The sequence below is a fragment of the Marmota marmota genome, unplaced genomic scaffold, assembly GCF_001458135.2.
Source record: "Marmota marmota marmota unplaced genomic scaffold, marMar, whole genome shotgun sequence".
Taxonomy (NCBI): Eukaryota; Metazoa; Chordata; class Mammalia; order Rodentia; family Sciuridae; genus Marmota; species Marmota marmota.
In genome coordinates this window covers 2,066,949-2,087,150 of record NW_026000081.1, presented here as the reverse complement: position 1 = coordinate 2,087,150, position 20,202 = coordinate 2,066,949, and the positions used below count along the sequence as shown (strand labels likewise).

General features: G+C 44.1%; 1 protein-coding gene across 3 annotated transcripts in view; it reads right to left on the bottom strand.

The window, feature by feature from the left end:
- The window catches only part of Elapor1 (endosome-lysosome associated apoptosis and autophagy regulator 1), an 84,695-nt gene that overhangs the window by 10,746 nt on the left and 53,747 nt on the right, over positions 1-20,202 (bottom strand). For all 3 annotated transcript variants that reach the window (XM_048815103.1, XM_048815102.1, XM_015505121.2), the window contains exons 4-15: positions 19,137-19,284; positions 18,536-18,616; positions 17,906-18,011; positions 17,635-17,784; positions 11,611-11,699; positions 7,742-7,919; positions 6,915-7,043; positions 6,453-6,543; positions 4,383-4,488; positions 4,027-4,164; positions 2,248-2,511; positions 484-657 (exon numbers count right to left, since the gene is read on the bottom strand). In XM_048815103.1, the coding sequence (XP_048671060.1) occupies positions 484-657; positions 2,248-2,511; positions 4,027-4,164; positions 4,383-4,488; positions 6,453-6,543; positions 6,915-7,043; positions 7,742-7,919; positions 11,611-11,699; positions 17,635-17,784; positions 17,906-18,011; positions 18,536-18,616; positions 19,137-19,284 (1,654 nt within the window). The remainder of the gene's footprint in view (positions 1-483; positions 658-2,247; positions 2,512-4,026; positions 4,165-4,382; positions 4,489-6,452; positions 6,544-6,914; positions 7,044-7,741; positions 7,920-11,610; positions 11,700-17,634; positions 17,785-17,905; positions 18,012-18,535; positions 18,617-19,136; positions 19,285-20,202) is intronic.

Here is a 20,202-nt window from a genome sequence, read left to right as displayed (position 1 = left end):
CTATGTTACCCAGTCTAACCTTGAACTCCTGGGCTCAAGTGATCCTCCCACCTCAGCCTACCTTGGGTTTGAGGCCAGAACTGTTTCTGTTTCTAGAGTTTTTCAGATTTTAGAATATTTTCATAGACTTTATCAGTTGAGCATCCCTAATCTGAAAATCCAGCATCTAAAATGTTCCAGAATCTTAATACTTTAGGAATGTTTAGGAATGTTCAACTTGTACTCACTCTGAGGGAAAAACAAGATCAGGTCAGTCAATAAAACACCTTACTTAAAACATTTTTTTAATTTTCCTAAATGTTTATCATCCAGATTATTTAATTTCAGGGAGAAAAGGGAGAGTTATAATTATTTAGACCCTTTTTACCTCCTCAATCTCTTGCTGCCTGAAGGTTTTCTAGCTTTTCTCCTGTGTCCTGTCTCTGGCCTCCTATCACTAGTTTCCCTTTTTCAATTCTCACACTGTCAACTTGCATACCATACCTGGTTTCCACAGATACTCAGGGTAAAGTGATGAAAATATTTCAACCCCTTTGAAGTGAAGCTTGGCCCTCCAAACAAGGAGAGGGTGTTTGCCAAATCTGAGAAGTTGTAGTTGAAAATCCTGGATGGAGTGGTGCGTGAGAAGGTGCAATCATTGTAGCAGAGAGAATGGATCTGGTGGGGAGAAGGAATGGGTCAGGCTGGTTGGTCATGCAGTATCACCCCTTTGAGGGGCCCCAGTGGGGAAGAGCAGACTTTCCCCCAGACTGGTCCAGCTCAAATAGGGTGAAAGAGAAGGAAGAAAGGATTTGGGACAGATATTAAAAGAGGCAAACAAAACTGATACTCGTGAGATTTACATACATCTTTCTACTCAATCATATACGATGATATAAGCCTGAAGGAAGGTTCTTATGCATGATTGCCTGATATTAGTTTTCACAAAGCACTCTGCCAGAACCACCAGCTTGCACCACAAACTATCCAAAATGTACAAGGACATCTGTCCTGCAACTGTCTGTTCAACCTTGGACTAATGCCACTGTTGTTACTCATCATTATAGTCAAAGATTACTGTTCCAAAAAATATGATGTAATCCTTCTCATTTTTGTCTTTAAAATTTTCGCTTTGTCTCAAATTCTTTGTCTATACCCATAGTTTATTGTAACATATCCCCGTTATGATTCTCTGCTATTCTCAAACAAATATTAGTATTTCTTGGACAATCTCTCTGTTTGTTTTTTTTTTTCAACACTGGGGGTTGAATCCAGGACATCACACGTGCTGGGCAAGCAATCTACCTCTGAGCTATAGCTCCAGCCCTGCAATGCAGTACTAACTAGAATAGGGTGTTTAGGATGGCAAGAAAGAAACTACAATTCTTCCCCTGATACATAACACCCTCCTATACATTTAAAACTCACTGAACCCGCTTCCTATTCCTCTGTAGGAAATTAAACTCAGAAGAGGGAATTACTTCCCATTCCTTGCTTCCATTCAGTCACGGCCTTACACACTGTCATTCCCTCTCACAGCCACAGAGGAAACTCCAAGGAAAGAAAGTTATGATAAAAGTCCTGGGTACAAAAAGATGTCACGAGGGCCCTTAGACTCTTTGTACTTACTTTGCAACTAAATCAAGTGATGTTTACAGAACAGATAAATAACATCTTATGGATGTATGTCTGTGAGGTTGTGATTAGTAAAATACAAAAATTCATTTAAAAGCATTAATGATTATCTAAGAACTTTTAGTTGTATTACTTTCTTGGATGCAGAAAGTACATATAGGCAATAGCACTGTTTTGATATGTTTGAGAGGAATCTTTACACTTGTAAAGCTGAGAAGCCACTGGGATAGGAGTTAATAAAGCCAATTAACTATTTGTCCCAGGAAAGGTTGGGTTACCTTCCCAGGAGAGAGGGGACAACCTCCCATGAAAACAGGCTAGATTGGACTAGGCTCCAGGCCCTACTATTGCTCTCCCTTCTGGTCTCTGCACATATGAAATAACTTTCTGAATGAGATAGTCACCCATCTTCTTTACCCATCAACTGAAGACAAAACTTGTCCATGACTGAGGGAAATCAGCCCTACTACCAAGAACTTACCACCTACAGCCACAACCAGGACTCCAACCTGGGAATGTGTTAAGAGGAGCACTTGGGTATTAGACCCACTAGAACCCCATCCAGGACCCAGCACCCTCTGAGGTCATCTAACCAGAGGCCCAAGATTAGAATGCATGGAGGACTGCATGCACCTGATTGCTCTTGGTCCCTGGACCACAGGACATGCAGGCCTGGGCACCATAAGGCTGGTGGACTTTCAGGATTGTGTTTGTGGGGCAGGAATGGCAGGTTCCAGAATCTCGGTTAATATAGTAACCAGCAGGACAAGAGGTGCAGGAGGAGCCTATGTCAGAGGCTTCTAGGGCACAGGGGCGGCAGTAGGAGGCCACCCCATCCATGACATTGGTGATATTGACGGAGTAGATCTTGGCAACGTCATTGGTGTACTGTCTGCCCTGGAGACAAGGAAATAAGAGGGGAAAGGGTGAAGGATGAAGACAGTAGCAACAATGGATAGCCAAGTATTTCTTGATGTCTTATCCTATAATGCTTGGGAAAACTCTTAGAAGCAATCTGTTCTTTTCATTCACTTGGTTGTGGTGCTTAATAATTTTGTGTCATTTTAAAACAAGACTGACCCATTTTAAGTTATGTGAAAGAATACTGAATACCATTGGGGAAATACACAATAGATATTGTTATATGAAAATGGCTGTTCTTTATAAAAAATGTTGTAGAGAAATAAATACTATATAGCAATCTACTGTCATGTATATCTAAAAAGAACCAATTAAAAAACTCAAGCCAGGCATGGTGGCACACGCCTATAATCCCAGCAGCTCAGGAGGCTGAGGCAGGAGGATGGTGAGTTCAAAGCCAGCCTCAGTAAAGGCGAGATGCTAAGCAATTCAGTGAGACCCTGTCTCTAATGAAAATACAAAATAGGGCTGGGGATGTGGCTCACCAGTTGAGTGCCCCTGAGTTCAATCCCTAGTGCCAAAAAAAAAAAAAAAAAAAGAACCTAATTTGGTTTTGTAAAAGCAATGGAAATTACATCTGAATGTGTTTCTAAGTAAAAAGCTTTGGTATAAAAAAGTATTCTATTAATATGTTTACTAATCAGGCAACATTGGAAATATGGTTTTCTGATAAACAAAGCATGGTTGAAAATGCTTTTAAAATATATTAGCAGACTTTCTTCTTATTTTCTAAAAATATTTTTGTAGTTGTAGATGGACACAATACCTTTATTTTATTTGTTTATTATATGTAGTGCCAGAGATCAAATCCAGTGCCTCACGCATGCTAACTGAGCCACAGCCCTGGCCCCTATTAGCAGACTTTCTTGACTTAGAAAATTAAAGTTTTCTTTGGTAATTTGAAAACTTTAGATGATAGAAATAAAAAATTTAAATCTGAAAAAAAGATTATAGGAGATATTTTAGATGTTAACTGAGTTATCTCTGAGTAGTAGGATTTTGATTGATCTTATTTCTTCTTCATGCTGATTTCTATTTTCTAAGTTTTCTGCATTACTGTATTACTTTAAAAAAAATTTTTAGTTATAAATGGACACAATATCTTTATTTTGATTTGTTTATTTTTATGTGGTGCTGAGGAACAAACCCAGGGCCTTATGTGTGTGAGGCAAGCACTCTACCACTGAGCTACAATCCAGCCCCACTATATTACTTTTAATTAAGAAAATAAACCAAAGTTGTTATTATTAAAAACACCACCCTGGCTCTACCCTGGGCAGGGGCTGGAGGACAGATAGGTGATTGAAGGTGCTCACTGGTCATTTTCTCTGAAAAATCATTTACATAGGCCACACGATCCTCAGAGGCCTGCACTAGGCCATCAGCCTTGGATTCTGAACCTCAGATTCATATGGAGCACATGCCAGGAATCCCCCTGGGTTCAGAGGTCTCTTCTGGGATGCAGGGGTAGGTGGAAGGGGTGGGACTCACAGTCTCATGGAGAGTGGTCCTCTGGAAGGCCCAGGTGAAGCTCATGGTGGCATTCTCCTCGATGGTGTAGGTGTAGGACTGTTTGCCTTTGGAGCCTTTCCACGTTTCCACAGGAGTGTTGGTTCTAGAATTCATGCCCTGAGCCCAGGACATAAAAGTGAGGAGGACGTGCTGGCTAGAGCAGAAGAGGGTGCTCCTACCACTGCCACCCCAGAGCCAATCACAGTTGGTCAAACCCTGATGGTCATTCTGGGCCCTTCCTCTTGTGGGATCACTCTGAGCACGTGTCCATTATGTTAACTGGGACAGATGGGGGTCAACCCTGCCCTGGAAGCCCCACAGAAAGGAAAACGTACCACCATAAAGTAGAGCTCACAGTTCACGGAACAGATGGTCTCAAAGATAAATGTGATCCTGGCCACCTCTTTATTCTCTGTGTCTGCCATTACCGACTGTGGAGATCTGTGGGGACAGAAATCAAAGGTCAGTTCCAGAGGCCAGGCAGTACTTATTGAAGGCTCAGGAAGCAGCAAGGGATCAACCAAGGGACAGGATTAGTTTCTGAGTGTGTTGGAAAGAGCTTGAACTGTTTTGCCACCCAAGCTTTGTGACCTTGACTTAGCCAAATTGTCATTTCCTCCACTGTAAAGTGGAGTGATAATATCTTTCTTATCTACCTCTCATCATTGTAGTGACTTCCAAAGGCATAACAAATGCGGATGTGCCTTATGAAATGCAGAGGTGATCTGTAGACCAGGAGCATCACCAGCTCAGAGAGTTCATTAGAATCAATAACAGAACCTCATCAGGCCCCTCCCTGGGCCCACTTAATCAGAATCAGCATGTTAACAGGATTCCCAGATGGTTTAAAAGCATGTTAAAGTTCGAGAAGTGCCACTATCATAAGGTGTAAGCTGTCTACATTTACTCAGCTTTGCCTGGCTTAGAGGAGCAGAATTTGAGCTCTTCAGTAAAGTTCTCAAGCTCGTTCTTCTTTGGGGAAAGCAAGAGCCATGCTCAAGTGGTCTGGGGTTGAAGGTGAGGAAGCACCTACTATGATACTATGATACACATCTCCAAAGACTAGGTTCCTTCCCCATGGTGCTACTGGGAGACCCTTTAAGAGGTAGGGTCTAGTGGGAAGGAGTTATATCACTGGGGACATGCCCTTGATAGGGATATTGGGATCCTAGCCCCCTTTTCTCTTTCTTTTTTCTTCACAGCCACCATGAGGTGAGCAGGTTGCTCCACCACACAATCCCCAACATGATATGCTGCCTTTTCACAAATCCAAAACAACAGGACCAACTGATTCATAGACTAGAACCTCTGACATTGTGAGCCAAAATAGATCCTTCCTTTTTTTGAAGTTTATTATGTCAGGTATTTTGTTATAGTAACAAAGTTTATTAACACATTATAATTGGAGTTTCAAATTGGAAAATACTTTTTAGAATGTTATCCCACCAAGCTTTAAGTTTGCTCATCTTACAAACACAAGATATATCTGGATACTGTGGGTTAAAAGAAGTGAAACTAATACCCTTTGAGCAATTGCCATTGGCTTAACTTCATCCCAGGAATGGAAAGCAGAGGCTTCCAAGGAGGGATGGAGAAGTCAAATTGGCAATAGGGGGTCCATTCAATGATTCCACCTCAACTTTGAAGCACTCATGGGCAGAAGAGTTCACTTTGGCTTTGAAAACCCATTTATGACTTTTCTTTAGGCTTCAGCCATTGGCCTGGATTCTAAGCAACTCTGGTTTCCAGCTCCTTCTACACAGTTGTGTTGACTAATGGACTGGAAGAATCAGTGCAGCCTGAGTGAGTCCTGCATCACAGGCCTATGTTATAGACCAGAAGCCTAAAGCCTGGAGAGGCAAAGTGACTTTCCCAAGTTCACAAAGCTACCAACTGACACAGTTCAAGGGTTCAAGTGCCCTATCTTCCAGTTCAGTGCTCTTTCTACCATACCACACTGCCGAGCTTTTGGTTCTGTTCCTTAATGGCAAACACATTGCTCATTGTCCTAATTCCTTTTGGGATGTAGGGTAATACAACAACAAGAAAAAAATCCCTCTCAATCTTCTTGCCCCAAATAAAGATGAATTGTATATGAGAACTTCTGGCCCCATTAAAAAAAAAAAAAGACTTTTAAAGTCCTCTCTGATGTGAGGAGGAGAAATTTTCAAGTAGCATGTGGCCAATCGGTGGGAGAAGCCAGGTGAGATGAGAGAGTAGTAGATAAGTCAGCATAGGTGGTAACTAAGAAATTGTGTTGGCATCTGCCCCCTCTGTCCTGGACTGATGTCTAAGATGAAATGAAGTTCAACTTCAGAAGCCCTCTCAGCTACAACATTCTGAGGAATGTGGTTCCGGATGTGGCCATGTTGGCTGGTGCTTCCTCTTGGCTTTGTGGTCCTCACCTAAATCCTGGCACAACCAGAGTGAGAATCATGAAGTCATTGTCTGAAGCGCCAACAGCTGTATATATGTGATCACCAGCTACCTCCCAGCCTGGAAAATGAGAGGAGAGAGTTAACGCCCTGCGCTCTCAGGTGCAGGGCAAATATGCACCAGGTGACAGGGGAAGGGAGAAATGGCACTGTCCTTTGAGGCACCCAGAACCAAAGTGCTTATACAGATACTTTGGTAAAGACTCTGATGCCCTCACATCAAGATCTTTGGGATATGTACATGCTGTTTCTGCCTCTGAAACCTAAGTTTGGATGGAATATATGCCCACAAGGAGTGGAACTTTGAAGGGAATACTTGTCCTGATTGGCTTATTTTTCTCAGACCTCACTATTATGATGAAATATGAACTTAGAAAAAACCCTGTGGGAGAGCAGGAAGTGACAGCTCATAGTGAGGAGAGAGTTAATTACCTGTCAGGCCCTTATACTCAAAGTTGATCCCACTGAGAACAGTTGTTTCCATGTTTGCGGGCAGCGTGTTCCACCATTTGTATTCAAATCCCACAGCAGGTTCAGTCCCAGCTGGGCAGTGGACACAATCTGGGGGAGCCACAAGATCCATCACTCATCAGAAGACTGCAGCCACCCTGCCTGAGCTGCTGCCACACAGACAAGTGGCAGCCGGACAAGGGCAGCTGCTAAGTGCTGTTGCACAAAGTTAATTCAAACTGACTCAACCACATATTGACAACACCTTTAACAAGCTTCAGATGTAAATGCTGACCCTTCACTCTGATACCTCCAACATCCCAGCCATCTTCCTTGTGCACCAAAATTTTCATTTCAAAAAAACTCATATGCACAAAAATGCATATGCACCTTTCAGTCTGATGCAGATAGTTCACATACATTACTGTCACATTACTACTTCGAAATACATTCACAATTGATACACAAATCCCCACAATTCCTTTTTTTCACTGTGGCATATAAGTTCATCTCAGCGCACCAAGCCTTCTAGTTAGCATCTCTGCCACATGCTGGAAGCTTCTGTCATGAGAATTGGGTCCCTGCAGGCGTGAGTCAGATTCACAGATACAATGTTAATTCTGACTCTGACCTACAGACAGGGCCAGCCCTGACCTCTCTTTTTCTGAACGTAGTCTGCAGAGGCAACCTATTCCTCACTCCCTCTCTTGGAAGAGCAGAGTCTGCGTTTGGCTACTCTGAGCATCCACGCAGCGCACCCACACAGAGGACATAAGAATGGATAGGACACAGGGCAGTAAAGAGGTTACCAGAGCCGTTGGAGTAGGAGCCATAAGGACAGGGCTCGCAGGTGCTGTTGTTGGTTTTGAAGAAGCCTGGATTGCAGGGTGGGCAGCGGGTCTTCACACCAGATGCAGGGAGTTTTACCGCTCCCTCCAGGTCCTCGCCACAGATTTTCGGCTTGGCCCATTTGTACATGAGCTGTGTCTGCAGAGATGGATTAAGAATGGTTCAGCATGTGTGAGATTTAGCAGGTGTTTAGGACTTCAACTTGAGGATGCAGGAGTGGGGGTGAGGGTGAGAGGGTGGGATTCTGGGTGAGAACTAATGTTCCACCAGGATGGGGAAAGTTGGTTGGGTCACCGATTTATCCTAAGCACCTAGCTCCGAGCCTGACGCAGGTTTGTGTTCAATAACTGCTAGAAGAATGTTGACTGGATGAAGTGGGTTGCGTCTAATGAGGATTTTGTGACAGAAGGAATGGGGGACCAGTTGTCTTTTTAAAAAACTCTGATTCCACTGCAGAATCTCACTACTACCCTAGCCACAGGAAAAACAGCTGGTAAAAATCCCAGAACACAAAGGCACATGGAGTACAGGGACTTACATAAGGTCTAGGTAAAAAGGGGGTGGTTGAGATGTCCCAATTTGTTTTCCAAGTGGTACATTCTTTGCTTTTGTGTGTGTGTGTGTGCAATATCGGATAGAACCCCGGGGTGCTCTGCCACTGAGCTACAACCCTGTCCCTTTTTAGTTTTTATTTTGAGATAGGATCTCACTGTGGTGCCAAGGCTGGCCTCCTCCTGCTTCAGCCTCCCAAGTCGCTGAGAATACGCACATGCACCACTGGCCACCTTTGCTCTTTCACTTATTCAGTAAACACCTGTAGAAAGTCTGAGACATCTATGTATGTGCCAGACCTGGTGTCTCCATGATGCATGAAACATGGCTCCTGGCCTCCACAAGCTTACTGTGTAGCAAGGGTAGTGATGACATAACAATCCAGGAGGGAAGGATGGACATTGTGTTGATGGGTTGTCAAAGCAAAAGGAACAGCCAGCCAACAGGTCAGTGGACCAAGAAGCCGTGTTCTGCCACCCACTAAGGCCATCCCTTGTCTTTTCACAGAAGCATTGGGTGCAGGAGACTTCTGGTGAGTTAGTGGGGAGTGGGCAGCTCCATTCTTCCCATGGCCCTCAGATAGAGTCAGACAAAATAGTGCCCTGATGGATGGTACTGGGGGATGATGAAAATGACCATCTCTGTGAAAAGGTGGGCAAATAAGGCCTCTGTCCCTTTTGTTCAAGATAAGAAGGGACAAAGTCTTGGGCTGTGGGTGTAGCTCAGCGTAGAGTGCTTGCTTAGCGTGCACTAAGCCCTGGGTTCAATCCCCAGTACCAAAAAATAAAAAAATACAAGGTCTTAGGGAGGAGCTTCCGGTGTCTTCATTGGTGCAGACCCCTGGGACTCCTCCTTCTTTCCTGGGCTCAGCTCAGGCCTCCTCCCTGTGAAGAGCAGCTTGAACCCCAGGCTGTGTCTTAACCTTACCCTTCCCCACACTTCTCCTGTGAGTTTCAGGGAGAAGTGGGTTTGGGCAGGAGAACTGACTTGGGTTATCTCTTGGAGCAGCACATTTAGTGGCCCAAAGGGATTGGCCATCCTGGTCCCTGAGAAACCACTGAAGCACAGCAAAAAATCACCAGGGCAATCATAGGCACCAGCTTGAGGTATGTCCCTGGATTTTAAAATATAATTTAGAGGACAAACTAAAATCACCAGACAGAGCAGAATCAATGTGGGTGTGAGGCATGCAGGAGACTTCTGTAAGGCGCTCTGGTGAATGAATATTCATGTGTTGTGTTGATGTGCACTATATTCATGTGCACTCCTTAAAGCTCATGCCTCTGCAATCCCTTGATGCCACGCTTGGGCTGTGCTATGCGACAGGAGCACAGACTTTGGCCTGACCCCAGCACCTAGAGGTCCAGTGGTGGTCAGGCAAGGGTAGACACCAGGCTCCAGGCAGCACACGTGTGCTATAGATCTGGAAGGCCTTGGTCTGAGCCCAGGAGAGGCAAGCATGGAGCAGGAGGAAAAAAAGGACAGCCACATAGTCACTTGTTACGCCTAGTGGGGAGAAGAGGATCAGGATTAATTGTGCTCATTTTATAAGTGAATCAATTGATACTAAGAAAATGTCCTTTATTGGGTGGGAGGATTAGGAATTGAACCCAGGGGTGCTTACCACTGAGCCACATCCCCAGCCTTTTTTTATATTTTATTCAGAAGCAGGGTCTCACTAAAGCTTAGGGCCTTGCTAAGTTGCTGAGACCGGCTTTGAACTTATGATCCTCCTGCCTCAGCCTTCCAGGCTGCTAAGATTATAGGTATGTACCACTGTGCCAGGCTGGTACCAAGAATATGAAAGTGGTTTTTATACAGCCATGCAGAACACCAGACATAGCAGAACAGAGTTCAACTGACAAAGACTGACATTCTCTTTTGGCTTCTGGGGAAGGGAATAGTGTTCCAAATATGGGGAGGAGGGTTTGTGGTAAGAGATGACTGCGGGAAAACAGTCTCAGTTAAGGACCAGACTATTTCATGCTTAATTAGCAGAGAGAGTTGTCTTTCAGCCAGCAAACATTGATGCATTCTAATAGCTAAGCATTATGCTTCGTGCTGCCTGCAGAATTCCTGACTCCTAATTCTGTCTCCTTAAGGGGCTCTGGCTTAGGGATACAGACAATTTATCTAGAATGTCTAGTCTAAGATAGACCCAGTTTCATCTTCCAGTCCATCCCTCCTCACTGATGCTGGTCCTCAGATTCACCAAGCACAAGCAGCCTTCTCCACACAGACTGCGCCCTCTGCCTGCAAAGCTCCAAGGGTCCTCCCTCATCTCATTCAGCTCTGCTCAGTCACTCCTAGGCCATCCTTACCTCTTCTGAAATAGCATCTCAACCCTCTCATTCTCTGTCTCCTAATTCAGTTTTATTTCTTTCTACCACTTATTCCCATTTGATGTATTATATACCCATTGTAGTCTACCAGTTGTCTCCTTCTTCAACAGGAATTAAGCCCTATAAGAGACAGATATTGCCTTGGTTTTGTTGTACCTAATGCCTAGCACAACGTCCCAGCACACAGTAGCTGCTCAATAAATATTTGTTGGCTGTTGAAATGAACAAACAGCCTCCTCCATGAGGGTGGCTTATCTGGCCCTTCAGGCCTGGTTGCCCCACTTCTGGGCTCCCCCAGTGCCTTTGTCTAGGCTCTCTTTTTCCTCTCTTCAGCCTCCCACACAAGACTATGAGTTCTGTGAGAGCAGGAGCCCGTTCTCAGTCCTCTGTGATTCCCCACCTGCACATCAGTTAGCATGCAACAAGTGTTTGTTGATTCAGTGCCAACCAGAGCACAAAGGAATTTTTCGAGACAGAAGGCCTGGGAGAAAGAGAAACAACAGAGACGGAACCAGTCAAACCATTCTCCAGCAAGTCTGGGAGTGAGAACCAATTCCCAGTGCCAACCTACAAGAGCAGCGCTGGGGAGTCAGCCTGACACGATCCATGAGGAAGTAAGCGGGCATTGACAGGCAGGCATGCCCAGAGGGGTGAAGCAAATGGGAGAAACCAAGCAAAAGGAAATGAAATGGTTTGTGAAACAGAGCATATGGGAATAAACCATGAAATGAATGAAGCGAAAACAGTTTCTGGCCTGAAAGTGAATAAAGCCGTCTTGCTTTGCCCCCTGATTGTCCCTGGGGTCACTGCACAGGTCTGCAGAGTTTCAGCTGGTACCAGCTTCACTGACCATGGGAACTTCAAACACTGATAAAGCCTAGGGAGCAGCAGGTAGTCTACCTGGGGCTAAGGGGCTCCAAGGCTGTGCAACCCACCTCTCCATTGGCATCACAGGCGGTGTGTGTGTAGAAATAATCTTTGTCTGTGCAGGCCGGGCGTACCTTGCAGGAAGAGGATCCTTTTTCTAATTTGCCGAAATAAGAAAAATATTTGAAGTTGCATAAGAAAGCAAAGCCCTTCCACCACTTGTTCATGACCCTGCAACTCTCAAGCCCCTGGGATATGTTACCACACAGACGTTGTGCAAAGTTGAAAATCCTGCACGCCCACCCTTCCCTTTGCCTCAATAGCATTGTTTCCAATTTCCCAAGCCCTGCTTGGATACCCTTTGCACTTCTCCTGGGTGTTATGAGAAGCCTCTGGCCCCACACTGTGGAGCAGTGGGTCAAGTGACTGGGTTACAGGCCAGCAAGGAGGGAAGTAGCTGGAAATGGCATCCTGCAGGTTAACCAAGTTCCCTGAAACCCGCTACAATCCAGGTGCCTTAGTGTCCCGACTGTTTGTTGTTTTTCTACTCCTGAAGGATTGAAGTAAAACGTGGTAAAGCTTAGGGCAGTGCTTTTAGACTTCTATTTAAAATCTTCCCCTGAATATTCTCTTAACATTTGCCTAACATGAAGGCCTTTCACCTTTGAAATCTCCCCTCTCAGTGCAACTGTCCTTCAAAAACAAGGTTGCAATTTCCTTGGATTCCACTTAAAACAGAAGGTTCCTTCCACTTTCCTCAACCCAGGCATCCTAGTACTGTCCTTAATCTTGACCCCCACCCAGTGAGAAAAGCTACCAGCTTTACCCTATTCTGTACATTTTCCATCTGTCTTGTTAGTTCTGCTCCAGCCCTGTGAACCCCTGGAAATGAACAACTATTTTATGAATCTTTCTTTACTTAAAGCAATCTATTTCACCTCTTTTGAACTTAAAAAACTTTTTTTTGGAAATATGAGAAAAAAGAACAGCTTTTTCTATCTAGAAAAATATGCATAATTCATGCAAATGAAAATTAAATTTTTTTTCCAGTGAATTTGCTTTCTCTAGAATAAAAAACACTGCTTTATAAAGTACACATTATAGGAGCTGGGGTTGTGGCTCAGTAGTAGAACATTTGCCTAGCATGTGTGAGGCACTGGGTTCGATCCTCACCATCACATAAAAATAAATAAAATAAAGGTATTGTGTTCATCTGCAACTAAAAAATAAATATTTTTTTAAAGTATATATTATAATACTCCTAGCTGTTACCACTACTTCTAATATGAATATTATGTCCCCTGCAGGTGAACACTTAATGATGGTGTCATTTCTTTCACTCTTTACATTACTTGACAGGTGGCATGGTATAGTGGAATGAGATTTTAAGTTAGAAAGATCTAGATTTGGATCCTGTTTCATTATTTAGTAGCTGTGTGACTTTAGGCAAGTTACTTCATCTCTCTGAACCTCAGCCCTCTCATCCGAAGAACACTGTCTTCCTTGCTGGAGCCAGCATGTGCCTGGCACTTTGGAAGTAGGTACTCATTAGATGGCAGTAACAATTATTACCTGCATGTTTGCAAATTATTTTTTATTTGGAAACTGTCACAGGAGATTTAATAAGGATTAAAAATCTCTTTCCCTCCCTTTCAGATAAGGGCTTATTTCTCCACTGATCCCTTCTTTTTGCCAAATGACTTCCTAGATCAGAGACCCTCCTAATTGCAGACTGGTTGCCCTGCACTGGGAAGTTTCCTCAACTGCGCATTTCCTGGTCTCTTCAGTCCCTGTCTTATTACGGGGGGCGGGGGGCAGAAGGGAACCACTGGTGGAGACAGCTGGAGTCTTCTCAGCTCATTTATTTGGTTAACAAGCAAGAGGCCCAATTTAGCATAAGGGATCCAGGGACTGCCAGAAGAGGTTTGAGGGGAGACGCTGAAAACGTGCCAGTTCCCAGGATCTTGTGTATTGGGTCTAGCAAAGTACAAGGTGTGTGTTAGGAAATGTATTCTGCACAAAGACCCTGCTCTGCTTGTCAAATATTTGCTTAACCTGACGCCCTAACTCTGGGCTTTAACAAAAATGGCCCAGCTGTTTACATACTAGCCACTGTTAAAATGGTTTTCATAAATTATTAACCCAAATGCTGAGATAAGCCTCACTTTGCCAGCTCAGGTTTCATTCAAGGTGTTTAAGGAGTACACTCATCAAGTTTAAAAGATCAGCCTAGATGCTTTTTGGCTAAGGGAGCAATGTGATTTGGGTAAAGTTGGCCCTGGGCAAAACTATAAGAAGACAAAGTTTATCTCAGAGGGCCCCAGCTCTTCTCAATATCCTTCCTCCTTTCAGTATCTTCTCCCCATCTCCACAAGTACGATGCTCTCACTTGGACCCATTTTATCAAAGGAAAAACTAAGGATTCAAGGACCTGATGACACAAGGCCCTCAGACTTGGCAACCCCCTTAACCTCTCTGAACTTTTCTTTACTCCCTCACTATGCCCTGAATAATAAATTAGATAATGTGTCAATTGTAAAGTTCTATACATATGACTTACTATTGTAACCTATACTAAGAGTATTTTCATATTAAAAGTGGAATACCCAAATAAGCCTTAATGAAAAGGAATTAATAAAAATCAGTGCTTACTACATTCCAGGCCCCTTTCTAAATGCTTTATCTGCATTAATCAATCCCCATAATAACTCTATGAGATAGATATAATTATTTTTGTTCCCATTTTAGAGAAAAAGAAATTGAGGCACAATCACTTCTTGGCCTTTTTGGTTAAGATCAAGGGTAAGATCAACTGGGACACAGACAAGTATTATGCCCAAGCTGTCATAGACAGTAAGGGGTGGAGCAGGGGTTGAACCTAGCCACTTAGCTCTGGAGTCCATACTCATCAGCTCCACATTCTTATTAGGAAATGGATTGCTGACATTAAACATGGCACAGAGGAATTAATCCTAATGGTCAACTCTTAGGTTTAGATGAGAAAGATGCTTCAAGTCAAACTTTTGCCCTTAACATCTCTCCTGTGAGTTCTCCAGTCTTCAGCCCTGTAAGCTCCACCTTAGTTTATGTTCTGGATACCAGCAACTGCAGCTGCTGCAGAAGCTCCAAATGGTGGCCTCTGCCTCCAGCCATTCTCTTCCTCCTCCACATGGCAGCCTGAGTGGTCTTTCAAAAGCATGGGTCAGGTCAAGCCCCCCCACCCCTGGCTTAAAGTCCTTTAATAGTCTCCACTGCTGATAGGATCAAATCCTATTTTTTTTTAATTGACTACCATGGACTAATTGCACTACTATAGAGCACAGTGCGATATTTTAATACATATACCATGTGTATCCATCAAATCAGGATAATCAGCACTTCCATCTCCTTATCATTTCTTTGTTTTTGGAACATCTGAGAACCTCTCATCTACATTCTTCACAAAATACATAATAGGTTATTGGGAACTATAGTTATCTCACCCTGCTGTAGGGTAGACCTCATTCCTCCTATCTAAGTGTGTTTTAATACCTGTTATTCAACCTTCCCCAATCTCTCTGCCACATCCCCAATCCCTCTGCCTCACTCTTCTCAATCTCTAGTAATCACTATTCTACATTCAAGTAAACTTTTTTTTTTTTTTTTTTTTTTGGTGGTGCTGGGGATTGAACGCAGGGCCTTGTGCATGCAAGGGAAGCACTCTACCAATTGATCTACATCCCCAACCCTCTCAGATAGACTTTTTAAAAACAACTTTTTTTAGCAAATCCTAATTTTATTTTATTTTTTGCACCAGGAATTGAGCCTAGGCATGCTTAATTATTGAGCCACATCCCTAGCCCCAATTTTTCTTAATTTGTCTCTCACCTGCCTCTTAGCCTTGAATGCTGCTTCCCTCTACTCAGTCACCAGCCATGCTGGTTTGTTCCCCAAGCCTGTGGCCCTGGCTTACACTCTTCCTATTCCAAATATCCTGCTCCCATTGTATCACCAATTCATCTTTCAAGATCTTAGCCAGTGCAGCCTCTCTTTCTCAGAGAGACCTAAACACCCCTCCTTTTCTGCCTCCCCTGCACACTAAACCCAGCATTCCTATCCCAACCCCTACTGCACTATCAAAAGTTACTATACTTAGATGTTTTATAACCATGTTTCTGCTTTTTGACAGGTTGGAGGGCAGACACCATCTCCAACTGTAGCACCAAGCCAGTCCTTGCAGGCACTCAGAATGCACTTGTATTCGGATGAGTCTTCTGTCAAGCTCTTCATGAATGTTCCATCACAGGCTCTTATCAGACTCTCTGCATTTTTCCCAGCCTTTCACTGACCCTTTGGAAGAGTTGGGTCTCAAAGAAATGTGACTCTTTTTGCACCACAAGCTGGTGAGGTGACCAGAATGTGACCACATTCTTCAGAGTAAAAACTTACTTCCCAGTCAAAGGTGCAGATTGAAAAACTGGTGGCAGAAGAATAGACTCCAAGAATTCAGGTTCCAAACTTAACACTTTCATAATAGCTCTCTATAAAAATCAGTTTATGTAGAGTTTATTAAAACACTTCTGGGCAGGTTTTCTAAAACCACCTTGCCATTCAAACCCTTGCACAATTGCTGAGCTTAAAAAGGAACCGGAGACATACTAACAAAGGCCACCATTGATAGATGCAGAGCAATGAAGAGGAATAAGAAATTCAAGTGGAAAAACAGGAATTTAGACTTAGAGTTAAAAACTTCCCCCAAGATCTAAACTTTCCTGTTCTCACTGAAAACTACACTTATTTGGCAAGACCTGTGTCAATAAATAGGACTATTGTTTTAGGAATAGTATAGAAAGAAGTAATTCACAAGGTCAGTGGCTAGTCTTGCCCAAGCAAACACACCATAATGCCTGTGCCAAGTGTGGGTATTTCTCTGTAGGAATATAGGGGTCTGCTCAAGAGAGGGCCTTGTGCTGGGTTTGCACATAGTTTTGCGTAAAAAAGGGAAAAGAATTGTGATGAATATTTTCAGGGGCAAAAAGGGGATTCTTTCTCTCTCCCTTCTTGTTTCAGGACCTGCCTTGCAGATTGGACCTCCAATACCATCACTGGCTGCCTGGGCAGAGAGCCCTCTGGTGGCACTGCACATCAGTGCTTTGATGCTCCCTGGCACCTCAAATGACCAGGCCCTGTTTCTCATATTGGGTGTTTTAGGAAGCTATCCAGTAACTGTAAAAATAGGCTGCTTCCAGCTGTCCCTCAATATCCCTTAGACCAGTGGTTTCCAAACTGTGTTCCAAGGACTGCATTTCTCCAAAGTGCCTAATTTGGATAAAAATCAATATGGTAGTGCACACTTATAGTCCCAGCTACTCAGGAGGCTAAGCAAGAAGATCACTTGAGCCCAAGAGTTCAAGGCCAGCCTGGACAACAATAGCAATATCCCAACTCAAAGAAAAAAAAAAAGTCTGTTTTGAATTCAACGGAGATTTAGTTTGACAAAATATCCTTAACTTCCATCTTTAGACCTTGTTATTAAAGTGGTTGTGCTCTTAGCCTGATTTGATCCATAAAGCATGCATGTACTATCACATTATATCTCATAAATATATACAATTCTTATTAGTCATCTAAAAGTAAAATACAACTTAAAGTTTATGCTCATCAATATAGCCTCATGGTTCCTATAAATTAACTTTGATGATAATTGTTAGACATTAAAAGACATAAATTTATATGCCCCTTTTATCTACTGTATCTGTAGTTCATAATTATAATTTTTTTGGGGGGTGTTGTGCTGGGAATTGAACCCAGGGCCTCACACATGTTAGGTAAACACCCTTCCACTGAGCTACATCTCCAATTCTGATGGTTTATAATCATAATCTTATATAATCTTCATTAAATAAAAGAGATTTTACTGCTTACAAAGAAAGGATTGCAATATCTTTCCCTATGGTGCAGTTGGAGGAGATATGGATTGTCAAGAATCATCCAGGTTCCAGAAAGGAAGGGCTTGATAATTATCATCTTCCGCTTGGCCAGAAGGATGGCTCTTCTCCCTGTGTGTTTGTGGGTATCCCCATCCCAATTCTTCCCACCCTCAGAAACGTTACCTGAGTATTTGTCAGGATCACATGGGTGGCAAGAGGTTTCTCCTTTATTTGAGTAAGAATTGGCTGGGCAAAGTTTGCAGAAAGAGGAGCCCTGCTTAGCTGCATATGTGCCAGGTTTGCAGGGGAAGCATTCTGAAGTGTAGGCTACCCCTAGGGAGGAAGGATGGAACAGAAAAGCAAGAATTGAGCCTGGGCACTGAGATCCTGGAGACCGACTCCCACCCCCCCAGGAAGTCAGCAACAGACCCATTTCCAACCCTGGTCTCAGTACCTGTTATGGCAATATTTCTCACAAGCACGGGCTTGGAAACTTTGGACCACACTGAGAAGGCTGTGGTTCTCCAATAGAGGACATTATTACCCCGATTTAGCTCGACCTAAAAATGACCAAAAGGAGGCCTTAGTTCATCGCAGAGACAAGCATTGCCAACTTGCTGGTTTAGCCTCTCACCTGATAGGCAGTTCCTGTTCTGACCCTGTCCTCCCCCAGCTTTGCACCTCTTCTCAGCTTGGCTCAGCTCCCCTTTCGTAAGCCTCCCCTTACAACCTCTTGTGCCCTCTCCCACTGTTCCTTGCATTGCATATGCCATGAGCATCACCTATGGCAAGGCCAATAAAGGGACCCAAGGGTCTTGGTGGGAGGGTGACTGACATCCCTTCATTCTTCTCTGGTTCTTCAGTATCAAAGCTGGAAAGCTGCTGGTCCTTGAGGTGAAGCCATAGAAGCAACAAGCCAGCCCACATGCATATTCCACCACTCAAGAGGAAAGCAACCAGGCATCATCAGACCACTCCCTCCAGGGACACAAGAGTGGAGGCTCAGTGTGGGGGAAGTCCTCCTTTAGGAAAGGCCTTGCTCCCTCCTCTGGGCTCTCCAGGAGAAGGCTGGTGAGGTACTCACGCTGTGGAATTCCCATCCTTTCTCCGTGGTTTTCATCCACCTGGAGTCATCTGCATTGGGCTGGCACTGGTCATTCTGGACCTGAAGCAGCAGGAGTTTGGGGTCAGAGTTCAGCTTTCTAAGGAATGAAGGGCCTTGCCCCGTGCTGCAGAGCCCTTCAGAGGGCCCTTTCTGATGGAAGAAAAGTTGCCAGTTTTCTTTAGGACTGTGTTAGGGACATGAGCCTTGAAGTGGGGTGGGGTCTAGCTACACAAAGAGAACATCAGAACATTACACCAGAAAAATAATTTGCAGCTCAGCCATTTGTATGCTGTTTTCATGTCTGGGCAGGGCGAAGCACCTAGGAAATTCACAGATTCCATTCTTTCCCCTCAGAGTCCTTTGACTTTTGCCTTTTCTCCTTGCCTCCTGAGGCCTCCACTCATTTGCCCACAGTCCTCTCCAGAGGGGAAATAATTGTGATTTCCCAAGCATGACAACACTTGTGACTGATTCCTGCAAATGACTCTGAGCCTCAGAGGCTTTACCTCCCTCCCTCCCAGCACCTCCCCCCATCCCCTCACCCTCACCACCCCACCCCCACTCTTGGCCAGGGGCTTACAAAAAACTCAAAGATGATGCTGGAGTCTGGGTAGTAGTACTCAAAGTTAACAGTGCCGGACTGCTTCAGGTTGACAGCGTACATCAGTGTGGCTGTGCACTCGTCGGTGTTGGAGGCGATGTAATCACCCCGTGGAACCCACTTGGACCTAAGAGGGAACAGGAATCAAGTTCACTGGCAGAAGCACAACCCACCAGACTTCTGGCCATGTACAGGTATCACATTCTGCTGGGTCTCTGGGGAATTCCAGACTTGTGCTTCACAAGCCAAAGCTTAGATCTGAAAATGCTCATTGGAGAGTGATAAAAGGAACTCTGAGGTAGATCGAGGAGCCTGGCGTACAACCAAGAGGAAGACAGACAGGTGAGACTGCACAGTATGCAGTACTATGCAAAGGTGGATGGCAGGTGAGGTGAGGGATGGGAAACGTTTATTAGTTGCTTACTATCACCCAGGTCTGGGAACGACATGCTCTATAGTCATGATTTCTTTTTGTCAATAAGAGGAAGAGCTGTTTTTTCCCATTTATCAGATGGGGAAACTGAGGCTTGGTGAGTATTTTGCCCAATATCACAAAGCCATCAAGTGGGAAGGCTGGGATTCAAACCCAGGTTGGCCTAACCCTGAATCTGTCAAGGTAAGTCAGTAGACGCGTATAGTCTTCGGAACCCAGAAGTTCATCCAGTCTAGTCCAGCTGTTGTTCTGGAAACATCCACTTTAAGATGCTACATGTGAATGGTTTTTATTGGAAGGGGAAGGCAGAGAACCCCGGAGAAAATTAGTCTTGTCAGGTCTGTTTTTGTCTCCTAAATCTGTCTTAACCCTCCTGCTTCCCACCATACCCTCTCTGAGCCAGCCTCCAAACTCATCCACATCCTGTCCTGCCTCTCCAATCCCTCTCCACACCATGGCAGGAGACATTCCCTAAAATGAGAATATGACCACACCATTGCTCAAACACTCCCCTCTGACTGACTCCTCGTTGCCCTTAGGACAGGGTGTACATTCCTGCCCCACTCCTTATATTTCAGCTCACAGAATTTCTCTCAATTCCTTTGCCAAATT